General features: G+C 35.2%; 1 protein-coding gene across 2 annotated transcripts in view; it reads left to right on the forward strand.

The window, feature by feature from the left end:
- The window catches only part of FREM3 (FRAS1 related extracellular matrix 3), a 73,409-nt gene that overhangs the window by 33,568 nt on the left and 25,890 nt on the right, over positions 1 to 13,951 (forward strand). For both annotated transcript variants that reach the window (XM_026697842.2, XM_087936089.1), the window contains exons 6-7: positions 9,124 to 9,375; positions 13,411 to 13,560. In XM_026697842.2, coding sequence (XP_026553627.1) covers positions 9,124 to 9,375; positions 13,411 to 13,560 — 402 coding nt within the window. The remainder of the gene's footprint in view (positions 1 to 9,123; positions 9,376 to 13,410; positions 13,561 to 13,951) is intronic.

The raw sequence follows: 13,951 nt of genomic DNA on the forward strand, positions 1-13,951 counted from the left end.
CCTTGACAGAGTTTGGATCATCAGCAAGGTCTTGACTATTCAGCTTGTATTTTATTTTCTGATTTTTTTGTCAGTATGTAAGACAGAACATTTATTTGTTGAGATTTGAAGTTGCCATTTGTTTGACCATTCTGATAGGTAGTCGAGGTCTTTGTGGTGTTGAATATCTTTACATAATCAGCGAAGAGAACGCAGTTTCTCTTAATATGATCACAGAGGTCATTTATGTAGAGTATGAAGAGAGTTGGTCCTAGAACACTGCCTTGGGAGACGCCATTGTTGACAGGTACAGAATTTGATAGGATGTTCCCAATTTTGACCATTTGTTGTCTGTTTGACAGGAATGCTTCTATCCAGTTATACAGGTGTCCATAGATACCATAAGATTTTAGTTTTAGGAGTAATTTGTCGTGTACCACTGAATCAAAGGCTTTACCGAAGTCTATGTAGATTGCGTCTATTGTTTTACCCTGATGTAGTCCATATGTTTTTGCAGTGTAACAGTTGCAGATTACAGGATAGTTTTTTCTGAAACCAAATTATTTATTAGAAAGTACGTTGTTTGTGTCTAAGTGGAGGATAATGGATTGGTTAATAATTGATTCCATGACTTTACAGGTGATGCAGCATAAGGAGATTGGTCTGTAATTTTCAACTAGGCTGGGGTTTCCCTTTTTGAAGATGGGGATGACCATGGCTTGTGACCATAGGTTTGGCAAGAAGCTGGTCCTGAAAGATTTTTCAAAGATTATGCTTAAAGGTTCTGCTATGGCAGTGGATAGCTTTTTTAAGAAGTAGGCACATATTCTATCTGGTCCAATAGATAGGGATGGTTTTAGATTGCAAAGTGCTTTTTCAACATTGTCTTCTGTAAAATCGATATGTATTAGATCATTGTAGTTATCTGTGGTTCGGCTAGGAAATACTGGGCATGATCCATTGCTGTTTACAAATACTGAGCCAAAGAATGTGTTAAAGATGTTGGCTTTAATGGTGTCGTCGTTGCAGTCTTTACCATTAGGTCCTATCAGGGGTGGGATGGACCTTGAGTTGTTTAGTTTGTTGTTTACAAAGTTGTAGAAAGTGCGGGTGGAATTGGTGCGTAGAAGGTTTTCCTCTTGTTTAATGTGATAATTGGTGCATTCAGTCTTTATCTGGTGGCATAAATTTTTGTATCGGCTTTTGAAGTTGGCAATGTGACCAGATTTGTTTTTCCACCAAAGTGATCTCTTTTTGGATTGAAGCTTCCTTATTGTTATGGTTAATCTGTTTTTTTCTGGTTTTGGGAGTTGTTATTGGTACATATAGTTTGATGACTCTTTTGACTTCAAGTTAAAATATGTTGTAATTGTCTTCAACAATATTGCATCCAGTGAATAGAAATTGCCAATTAAGGGATGAGAGGTCGTTGTCTATAAGATCGTAGTTGCCTTTTTTGAAGTTATAATTGGGGATTATGTCATTGTGGTGATTTTTGTGTGGACATATGTTGAGACAAAAGTCAATCATGTTGTGGTCACTGTTGGAAAAGGGTTGTATAATTTGTATTCCGTAAATTAAATTCAAACTATTGCAGAAGGTGAGAGCGAGGCAGTTGTTAAATCTAGTATTGTTGGTTACTAGTTGTTCCAGTCCCAGATTTGTTACAGCATTGTAGAAGGTTGCATATATGGGTTCAGTGTTACATTCGTTAAGGGTCCAGTTAATATGAGGTAGATTGAAGTCACCAAGAAAGATAAAAGTATGTGGGCAGGATGTTTCCCATGTTAGTAGTGAATTTAGCTTGTTAACATGTTCGATGTCATAATCAGGTGCTCTGTAATGTAAGAATCGAAATGTGATATTTAAGGACAGTTCATAGACGATGGTCTCAGGAAGAGCAAGCTCCTGGGTGACTTGGATGTTTTTTAGATTAGGCTCTTCTCCAGTGAGTCCTTTCTTCTCATTAGGTGGCCAAAGTATTTGAGTTTCATCTTCAAGATCTGGCCTTCTAAAGAGCAGTCAGGGTTGATCTCCTCTACAACTGACTGATTTGATCACCTTGCAGTCCAAGGGACTTGCAGGAATGTTCTCTAGCATCATACTTCAAAGACATCAATTCTTTGACGCTCAACGTTTCTTATGGTCCAACTTTCACAGCCATACATTGCAACTGGGAAAACCATAGCCTTGACTATACACACTTTTGTTGGTAAGGTGTACAATAATCTTGTACAAGATCTCATATCATGTTATGGAAACACCAATATTTTGTGATAGTTGTCTTTCTTCTAATGCCAAATTCTCTGATGTAAGCATTCTGATAAGAAATGCAGTTTTCTTTCCTGAGCAACAGCAAAATTTTCTAAAACTAGTTTTGCATTCATGAATTTCCACTAAATTTAGTGGAATTAATTTTTTTTATTAAAATGCATAACAGAAGGTTGCCAGGGTATTCATCAGATAGTTTGTAAATTGATTTTCAAAGCAAACTGCCAAATAACATGTAGAAATGATGAATAGATACTAAAATATTTTGGATATGCTAATATAAATACAGTACCTCTGTATTTTTCTTGTTCAAGTTAAGTCATACCTTAATGGGAGAACTAGTGGAAAATATATGTAAGATCATTTTTCCCTAATACTTTATTTCCTTATTAGGCAAGATGAACTTCTGCCTGGTGGATATGCTGCAAGATTTATGACCCCATGGGTTAGACTTGCTAGTCTAGTTGTGTTTGTGAAGCATGACAGCTGTTGGTCAGTCTAAGATGTTAGGTATGCCAACACAGCTGCAAGATGTAATAGGGAGATGAAAGTATTAAAACAGGTTCATTGCCACTTTAAAAGGGGAGATTAGATTCCTTTAACTAGAGGCTTTCATATTGAGCTTTACTAGGTGGCCTAACTAGAAATAGAGCTGTGAATAAAATAATGTGGTGTAAGCTCATTAATTAATTTCAGGGCTTGCACTTTTATGCTCAGTTCATTGAGAGTTAGTCTCATTTAATGCAGTAAAACTATAGAATAAACGCTTGGAGAAATGCATGTGTATAGAGAGGGTTTTAACTTGAAAAGTAATACAAAACTCCTAAACATTCAGAATAGTTTGGAGGCAAGAAAAATGAATGTTTTAATTTACATTTAACCAGCTTTCTATGTAGGATCGAGTTTTCCACTTTGTACTTACAGGGCTCAGCATATAAACGTCTTTTGATTCTGTGAATGTGGAATGCTGTGGAGAAGGGAGGAAATAATTCAATTCCTGCTATGTGCTGTTTATGTTAAATGCTTATTACAGGTAGTCCTCAACTTACGATACAACTAAGCCCAAAATTTCTGTTGCTAAGCAAGACATTTGTTAAGTGAGTTTTTTTCCCATTCTATGATCTTTCTTGCCACATTTGTTAAGTGAATCACTGCAGTTGTTAAGTTAGCAATACAGTGGTTAAGTGAATCTGGCTTCCCCATTGACTTCACATGTCAGAAGGTTGCAAAAGATGATCACATGACCTTGAGACACTATAACCATCATAAATATAAATCAGTTGTCAAGCTTCTGAATTAAGTCAGTGCCAAGCTTCTGAATTTTCATCACATGACCCTGTGCTGCAATAGTTGTAAGTGTGAAAAACAGGCATAAGTCACTTTTTCCAGTGCCATTGCAACCCTGAACAGTCATTAACCAAACTGTTGTAAGTTGAGGACTACCTGTACTTAAAGCTATAAGTACAGGGCAGTAAGAATTGGAACTGAAACTGTGGAGGGATTCTGCTTATTTTGATTTCTTCATATTTTTTTTCACCTTGTTGGGATCAGACGGATTCACCTTAGTCATGCTACTTCTAGATAAAGTAATGGAAAGACAGTGGCTCCTCCAAACTACAAATGTTAGGGAGTGACCCATATTACCTCTCAAAGAAGCAAAGTATGATGTAAACTCTTAGTATCTTTGTATTTTAGCCAATGTAATCTAAATTCTGTTTTAATTGAAAAGACAACCCACTGCTTCAAACAAATTCCTTCCTTTGTATATTTGCCCTTTTTCGAGATAACAGTTCTTTACATTCCTATCATTTCTTGCCAAACTTTGTGAACTCCCCAAATACAGCATACACATTTTTCCCCCACATCTGATCAGAGAGTAGGCATAGTTGAGCTAGCAATATCTGCTTTTTCAATTAATTATAGGGAAAAGATAAAGGCAAAGTAATTACAATGTGCTTATTGTGCACTTTTATTTATTTTTTCTTAAAAGTCATTTTTGGAAGACTTATTGCTCTCTTGCACAAATAATGCATTTTATAGGTCATATTAGATTAATTCTCATAAGGAAATAAATCTGTGGTTTGTGTTAGCTACTTTGATTGTTCCAATGCCTGAATAATCCTGCATGATTTCCTTTTCTTCCAAACATTTAGGGTATAATGAAGCTTGGTTTAGAATACTTATTTATAATTATAGTTATTTATAGTTATCTTTACAAAAAATACTTAATATGTGGAACACTAAATATGAGGCTTAAAAGTCCAAACTAGTAGAACAGCCCAGACCACCTGGACCAAACAGAATTTGGTGGTGAATAAATTGTAGTATATTTTTAAATCTAATATGCTTGTAAACTTTTACAAGTTAATATACAGGCTTAGTTTGAAAGTATCATTTTCTAAATGAAAGAAGAAAGTAAAAACAAGTCTTCTATTGATAAATAGTATACCTCGAAATATTCAACTGTACATCACAGCTTTTATTGAATTATTTGCATGTATGAATGGCGCTTTACTTCTTGAAAGAAATGTCTTATACAATTCAAGGAATATAAACTGTTCCATTGGTTGATATATGCAATCTCTCTTTGTGCTGATTAAACAATACAGATTTCTAATGAAATAACTACAACTACTACGCTGAAGATCTGGTTCTGCCAGAGGGCCTGGGGAACCCAGAGTGGGATGGAGCCCATTAAATGGCTCATGTGATCTGCTGTCATCAGAGTGGGGAGTGACTTTTATTATATTAATTTATTTGATTCTTTTTTTATTAGTTTTATTGTTTTAAATGAGGTTTTATATTCAGTAAGCCACCTTGAGTCGCCATGTGCAAATCAATTCAATAAAATGTTGAACCTCACACTATAAGAAGGTTAGATTGAAATATTCTGCTTTTATTCTTAATGTAGCTGCAGTTTATTATTACTACTATGAACTTGAAATGCTTATTATGGTTAGTTTCCATTTTAGCTAGTATAAATAGATTAGAATGGCAATATTGTTTGTTCACTTGAATCTTTGTTCATGTCCTACAGGAATCCTTTAATACAGTCTATGGCATACACCCATTGATTTAATGGACTTATCGTAAAAAGGCCTGTCATTAGAGGGAAATGTCCATTAAATGTCAAATTAAGGTTATACAAGCATAAGATGAGATTTTACGCATGCATAAAATATAAAGCAGATGTTACCGTTTAAAAATTCTGTTACAAACTCTATTATATCTGACTTAGTGAAATTGATATGCAAATGCTATAATATTGAAACATTTTAAATAAATACCTTTTAAAAAGTCATAAACAAAGCCTGTGTGTGGAAAATGGTCCTGATGAAATAAGTTGTTAATAAAATATAATATGTAATTATTTTGTTAGCCTCCTAGACAGTAATCACAACCATATGAGCTAATTCTACTTTATTGTAAGGCTACTGTGACAAAATCTTGCAAGTCTGAAAATACATTCCTCCTTTCCCACCTCCTGTACAGACTGGGAAATTAGGGACAGTCTTTCCTGAGCTCTTGCTCCCTCCATTATCCAGGAGCTGGCTAGGCTGTCTCTTATTTGACAGCTCCATTAGCAACATCTAGTCTCCCAAGGTCTTTCTCACATATCACATATTTAAACTTGGATATAATTAACTTAGCGAAAACTTCCTAATTATAATTGTTCCTCATATGAAATGGGGAAGAAAAAGTGAAATACTTCTAATACTTTACAGATCCACTGATTTGTAATTTTTAAAGCAATTTTTGTAATAAACTGAATTTTGTAATAAGAAAATGATTGATAAAGGAGAAATCGTTACTTATATTTATATGAAAGCATTTTTAATATACACAATATAACTCATATATATATGTATGTGTATGTATGTATATATATTCACTAATCTGTATTGTCTTAATGATAGTGTGCTAAACATTACATAATTACCCAATTAATTGTGAGATAAACTTTAATTAGACTTGCACATTTGCTATTGTCTCTGTTAATCTTAAGATATTAAGTCGTATTATAATCAGTGACAAAGAGAAAGAAATCATTTTAGAGGCTATTAATATTTTATTCAATTATTATTTTTAATAGTGGGCTTTATTACATTTTGCTGCATTTGCAGTGTTTTTAATTAAGTGGTATGTGTATGTGTTAATATCATATACTTCTAAAACTTTTGCCATTACCTTTAACTGGAAAAACAGTACATCATGGGGCAACAGCTTTTGAACCAAGGTGTACCTCAAATAGACTAACTTACAGAATGCCAGGATCCATTACTCCTCAGGAAATAATATTTGAGCTAGTTGTGGCTGCTTTAATACCACAACTATTAATAACACTACTACATCACTTAGTCACGTGCTTCTCATTTTTGGTATTGCCTGACAATTTCCTGACCAATCATACAGTCCCTCATTGTCTCCTCCTCTGAGCTGCCACCACTTACCTACAGGTGGGAAAGGAATTGGAGGGAGGAAGCAAGCAAGGAAGGCTTCTAATGCCCACTGCCATGGTCATTGTATCCTTCTGTTTAGGCAAGAAGAAAAAGTTACGTCATATGCTGCTTTCTTCTCTCTGTAATCTATGTATTACACATGCACACAGAGATAACAGTGATGGATCCCTCTTTAGATGCTTATAGGTCTTTACCACAAGCAGCTGTGGGACACTGATCACCACATGTTTCACCTTGTATCTGCCTACAAAGACTTAAAACCATGAAACCAACAATTAAATCAGTGAGGATTTGGACTGATGAGGCAAAGCTGAAGCTTCAGGCTTGCCTTGACTGCACTGATTGGAATGTTTTTGAAGATACCTCTGCAGACCTTGATGAGCTCACAGATACTGTAACATCATACGTCAGCTTCTGTGAAGACCTGTGTGTACCAACACGGAACCTACGAATATATAGTAACAATAAACCTTGATTCACAGCTAAACTTAAGCAGCTAGGTCATTCCAAAGAGGAAGCCTACAGAAAAGGTGACAGAGTGCTGTACAATCAGGTCAGAAACGTATTAACGAGAGATCAGAGCAGCAAAAAGAAGCTATTCTGAAAAGTTAAGGAATCAGTTCTCAACAAATGAATCAGCAAACATGTGGAAAACTCTTAACATCACTGGCTACAGCAAACCTCCTTCCCAGGCAGGAGAAAATCGACAACTAGCAGTTAACCTGAATGTGTTTTACTGCAGATTTGAAAGGAAACTACAGCCACCTATCTCCACAACCCCCATTTCAAACACACCAACAACAGCCAAGCCTCCTACAACTGACTCCAACCCATTGGATTTACAACCTCTCATGATCACAGAAAAAGAAGTGCAAGAACTATTTCACAGACAAAAGCCAGGAAAAGCACCAGGGCTAGACAAGTTAACTCCTTGCTTAAAAGTCTGTGCTGACCAATTGGCCCCCCTCTTTACCCGAATCTTCAATAAATCACTAGAGATATGCTATGTTCCTTTTTGCTTCAAACCATCCACTATCATCCCAGTGCCAAAGAAGCCCTCAATCAGGGAACTGAATGACAACAGACCAATTGTTCTAACTTCTATAGTTATGAAAACTTTTGAAAGGCTACTGCTATCCCACCTGAAAACCATCACGGATCCGCTGTTAGATCCTATGCAGTTTGCATACCAAGCAAATAGATCGACATATGGTGCTGTTAATATGGCTCTGCACTACTGTCAAGCCCAAAATTGACATAAGTGTAGCCATTTTAGTTCATCTTAGTATATATTCTTTTTTTTACTTTCTCTGTGGTAGTCGTGGGGGGAAGGGTTTCGGGCTTGACACATTCCTAATGGGGGGAGGAATGGAGATAAAGAGAGTTGTTTTGGCTAGGTGATCTGTCTTCCCATGGGAAACAAGCTGTCCTTGCTGGGGCCTCTTGAGATGGAGATTTATGACATCAAGCAACGTTGAATTACTTCTGTTGGAGAATGTGACTGTTGGGGGTTGTTCCTAACTTGTAATATTGTGGGCTAATTCTGGGTTATGTCAGATCCGGAATTATCATGGACTTTGCCAATTTGATGCTTTCCTAAATAAAAGAAATCTTTTTGAAAGATGGACTTCGTACTTTTCTTTTTAAATGGATTTCATTACTTGGAAACCTGACAACTACAACCTACAACATCTTGAAGTTTTTTCCTGAATGCCATCACTCTGCTAAACAAATAATTCACTCAACACCGTCCAACTATTTACAAAGTCTGCATTACTATTAATCTTCTCATCTCTCCTTATCACCCATCCCCTCCCACTTGTGACTGTATGACTGTAACTTTGTCGCTTGTAATCTTACAGTTTATATTGACTGTTTCCTAGTATTATTTGATTGCTTATTGTATCCTATGACTGTTATTAAGTGTTGTACTTTATGATTCTTGACTCTTGACAAATGTATCTTTTCTTTTATGTACACTGAGAGCATTTGCACCAAGACAAATTCCTTGTATATCCAATCACACTTGGCCAATAAAGAATTCTATTAAAGCAGCTTGCCTCCTGATTTCCGGAGTGTCCTCACCCTACCCTTCGCTATTAGGTTTCTGAAGCCACATTTTTTTTCAGGAAAACATTTGGGGACAAAGAAAATTGACTTATACTCGTTAAGCGGCACAGAGATATTAGGTTGTTATTGTTCTGGTTTTAATTCTGTATTTGCTTGATATAAAACCACTAATAGAACCACAAACATTTGTACATTGTATGCTACATGCTGTAGTTATATGACTATAAATATAACAAAGTTACAAATGCAAATATTGTAAATATAATATATATTGCACATACACAAAAAGAAATATTGAAAATATAATATATATTCACTGTCATTTATTTTCTTTTTATTTAAGGGACTGCCACTGGCACAATTCCTTCTATGGTCTTGTCATATTCTGACTACATATCTCGTCCTGATGACCATACCAGTCTAATTCGCTTTCATAAGGATGAGACGGAGAAAATATGCCGGGTCATAATTATTGATGATTCACTTTATGAGGAAGATGAAATTTTTAATGTCACTTTAAGTATGCCATTGGGTGGAAAAATTGGAGTTGAATTTCCCAGTACTAAAGTCATCATTTTAGCTGATACAAATGATCGTGAGTAAAAAGAATAACGATAGACATTTTTACAAAGTTTATAATATTCAGTGCATTTTTTCAAGTTTTGGTCCCCGAATACTTACTCTCTTACTTCATGAGGTCTTGAACACATTAGTCAGTTCTTGTATTTATCTACACAGTCATTATCTCTCTAACTCTATCATCGCTATATGTCTTTCTATCTCTCTTTTTATTTATATATCTTTTTATTTCTATCTATCTATCTATCTCAATCTCAATCTTCTCCCTCTTTCTTTCTATCTATCATCTATCCATACATATGTACCTCTTAGATTACAGAATCATGATTTCCATCATGTCATGGCTTAATTGGTATATACTATTTGTTATATGTGGACATTTTGTTGCACTTTTACATGTGATGGGTTATTTAGATGGGTTTTTGGGTTTTGGATATTTAGTTTCTGTTTGGGACCTAATATTATTTTTTTATTCATTGCTTTCAGCTTTTGGTTTCCATTGAAAAAATCTGTTTCTTGGAAAGTTAAACATTTGAGACAGAACGAATTCTCAAATTGTTACTTAAAATTGTTATTTGTTTAGTAATACATACAATGAGGCTGTCTGATCTAACAATACATGATTTATTATTTTTACATGTTTATGATATGCTGGCTCCATTCTTTCTAGAAATGCAAGAATGCATGTCAGAAGTTGGGAGTTAGTGGGAAAGGAAAGCATGAATGAGTTTCTTTAGTGGAGGATGGTAAGGCTGGGAAAAAGAGACCCCCAAGAAAGTAGACTGGGTCATGCCATAATAGCTTCTTTATTAAACAGAACAAGTATAAAGTGCATTTCACTTTTCACTTGCATGGCATCCCTTTTACTTTGGCCTGTTCTTGCTAACAAGAAAGAAGGATAAAGAGAGACTTAAGCAATTGTAAAAATCAGAGAGCTATTTTCTTTCCCAGATTTTAAAGGCCAGAAGAGGAGAATACTTCCTGGAAAAAAAAACTCTCCATTTGGCAACAAAAGATGAACCCACTTCCATGCTGTGTAGTTGTCTCGAGACTAATGGCATTAATGGGGCCAACAATCAGAGTTCCCAGTGTGTTTCTTATCTCAACTTGATTTGGCGTCAGGAAATCTGCCTGTCTCAGTGCTCACAGAAACTGTATTTCCTTTTTAAGTAAAGTAGTTCCGTAGTTTAATCCAGCATCTATTTTGTAATCTGGTAAAAGAATCAGATTTTGATTCGATTTGATACAATGTCAATACAACATGTTTTATACAAATTAAGTTGTTTTGCATTGTGAAAATTGTATACGGTATCTTTCATGTTAAATAATTCATACAGAACTGATACGAAAGTTTAGTTTTAAGAATTTTGGAAGATAATTGGTGGTTTGTTTGCTTTGTACAGTATCATGACCTATAGGACCAGCAAACTGCTCATGTTTCCTATTAAAACAAGCTGCATAATCAAGTACTCAAGACCCAAAAAATCTAATCCTTTGATCTTCATATTCCACCTAAGGGTGAACAATATGGGTTTTGTTACTGGCCCTTGATCATACCCTAGGAAGCTGTGGGCTCTGTATATTTTCCTGTTATGCAGAAACATGCTGCCTGATCATGTGTAACTCAACAAAGGATCCAGTTATACAATAATGAGCTTTGAAGATGGAGATGCAAACAACTTGTGATTTTACAAGGAAGTGGAAATCTTACCATGGTTTTCTACAGGAATTTTTAAGTGGCAGGGCAGGTAGAACAGGTTTTAGCACTGGCACACATATTTCTTAATTGTGGAGGGACCACTGGGTGATAGCCAGCCTCAGCAAACACTGAGGGCCTCTTTGAGAAACCAGAAATCGCTTTTAAATGAGTAGTTTACACAGAACATTTTACTGCTGTGCAAAAGTAAGGAGGCTAGTATTTTTAATAATATTTTTTTTATTTACTTATGAAATGTCTAATACACAAGGAAATAATGCACAATTAGATGTTGAGATTACAGCCACCCCAGACTTGGGGGGGCGGTGGTGAATGAAAATCTTAAACATCAATGGTGACAGAAACCATAAATTAAGATATAGTAAACAGTTAATGTTTTGCTTTGTCTTTAATTTGCAATTACATTATCTGGTTTAAATTATATGCTTTTCAAAAAGCTTTCCTTAGCTTCCCTTTGTGGTTAAAGCTCATGAGTTAATGTAGATTGTACAAACTGATTGCTAATATGAGGAAATGTGGGTTTACAGTTCCACCTTTGAGGAACACCTGGGTTATTTCTAAGCTATTGCTTATACATTTTATTAACAATTCATGAAATAGGCACTGATCAATATCTCTGCATTTTTAGAAGACATAATTACACACCTTTGCAAAGCTGGAGATATACAAGTACTTCCTTCCATTTTATCCCTTACAATAAAATGTAAGGGTATTATCCTTTATAAGTTTTATTTGGCATTAGCTTTGTTTTGTGTTGTTGTTATTAATATCCAATCTACAAAAAAATCTTTACTATCCACAGTACACTGTACCTTTCAATTTCACAGGTTAAAGTTTCAGATGCATTTTCACAATTATACTACTATAGAAAATGGGGTTAGGTTACCATTGGCAAAATAATCTGAGAATGAATTCAAAGCCTGATTTATATCCCACATATTTACATCATTATACTTTTTGAAAATTGATATTTTGCAGAGAGCTATGTTTATGAAAATATATGTAATATAAATATCTGTTCAGATTAAGGAGGATAGTTTGAAGTAGGGAGGAGAGAACCATTAACAAAAAGATCACAAGGGAAAGATAGATTAAGTCTGGGACATACAGAAAATCTGTATAAATGTCTCAGTCTAACCATAACCATAACCCTGCAAGGTAGACAAGACTAAGAAACCATATAGTTCAGTACTATTTTTACTGACAATCCTTACTAGCAACTGCAAATGGGACGGGCAGCTCTGTCACTATGCACTATGGCTGCTAAGCAGAAAAATGATATGGCCACGAAGGCCTACAACATAACTTCTCATTTTGTTGTTAAGCAAGACATCATCTCACTTGACAATTCTTGGTTTTACTTCTGTATCAGCATTAAATCTGCTTTAGTAAGCCAGTTAGGAAGCATGAATAGCAATCATAACTGGGATGCTGCAGATATAAGGATTGGTTGCAAAGCTAGGTTGTTGGTTTTTTTAGGTAACTTTCAATTGTCGCTAAATAAGGCTATAAGCAAGGACTATCTGTATTATAACAAAATCTTGCAAGTCTGAATATGCTTTTCACACCCTCAATTTATCTTCATGTTAATTAGGAGGGGTTTGCCTGAGCCATTTTCTCATAAAATTTATTGGAGATTACCTACCATTGCCTTGATAGCAGTTATTCTTCTTCAAGGCAATTCTTTTCACCCTTTGCCAGATAGTTGTGCCTAATTCTTGTGGAAATAAGGAGGAGGGGAGTATCAAGAGATTTTCAGGATTATGGTCAATGTAAATGAAAGTCTATTAAAGCTATAAGAACATGAATGTTACATATGTTAATGCATGTTCTCCATGATTTTCTCTTATCTTGACTCAGCAAGAAGAACTAGGAAATACTGGGGACATTAAAAATAGCAAAAGCACTTAGACTTAGATACCGCTTTACAGTGCTTTACAGCCCTCTCTAAGTGGTTTACAGGGTCAGCATACTGGCCCCAACAGTCTGGGTCCTCATTTTACCCACCTTGAAAGTTTGGAAGGCTGAGTCAACCTTGAACCTTGTGAGATTCGAACTGCCAAATTGCAGGCAACTGGCAGTCAGCAGAAGTAGCCTGCAATACTGCACTCTTAACCACTGTGCCACCATGGCTCAAAAATAAAACCAAAATATTGATAGATCCTCTATTTTCTGTTAGCTGAAAATTGTTAACATTTTCACATCTCCAAAACTATTTATCCTTGTTTTCCTTTTTCTTAATTGTCCAGATGACTTAAATACAAGAAGAATGATCTTTGATTATTATTTTTTTATGATTATCATTTTCTTTTCTATCTTTGTTATATGTCCTAGAACCTACTTTTTATTTTGGTGACACTGAATATTATGTTGCGGAGAGTGCTGGTTATGTAGAAGTTCGTGTTTGGAGAAGTGGAACAGACTTATCCAAAGCAGCCACCGTCACAGTACGTTCCAGGAAAACTGAACCATTATCTGCAGAAGGTGAATTGTTTCATCTTTATTACTAATATATCTGTTCAATAATCTCTCAACAAACATTTTGTCCTGTGTTGATAACATTTCTTATATATTTTAGTTATATATTGTTCATAAACTAACAGATATATAGAAAAGTACCACATAAGCAAAATTCCAGCAGCCCCAATATTGAATGAATTTGTTGTTCCAATATTCTGTAATTCATTCCATGAGATTGTTTGAATAGTGCACAACAGAAAGATTCCCTCTTATTTTGTTGTCACAGTCACATTCTGGGATCACCAAGTTGTTTAATTAACCTATATGCTGTAGCACTATCCTCAAAGAAAAAAATACATTTCAAACTTGAGGAAATTAAATTAAATTTCCTGTGCTTTGCTTATTCCAATTCCTG

Source organism: Pseudonaja textilis, chromosome 6, assembly GCF_049901715.1.
Source record: "Pseudonaja textilis isolate UNSWEBS1 chromosome 6, rPseTex1.2, whole genome shotgun sequence".
NCBI classification, from domain to species: domain Eukaryota; kingdom Metazoa; phylum Chordata; class Lepidosauria; order Squamata; family Elapidae; genus Pseudonaja; species Pseudonaja textilis.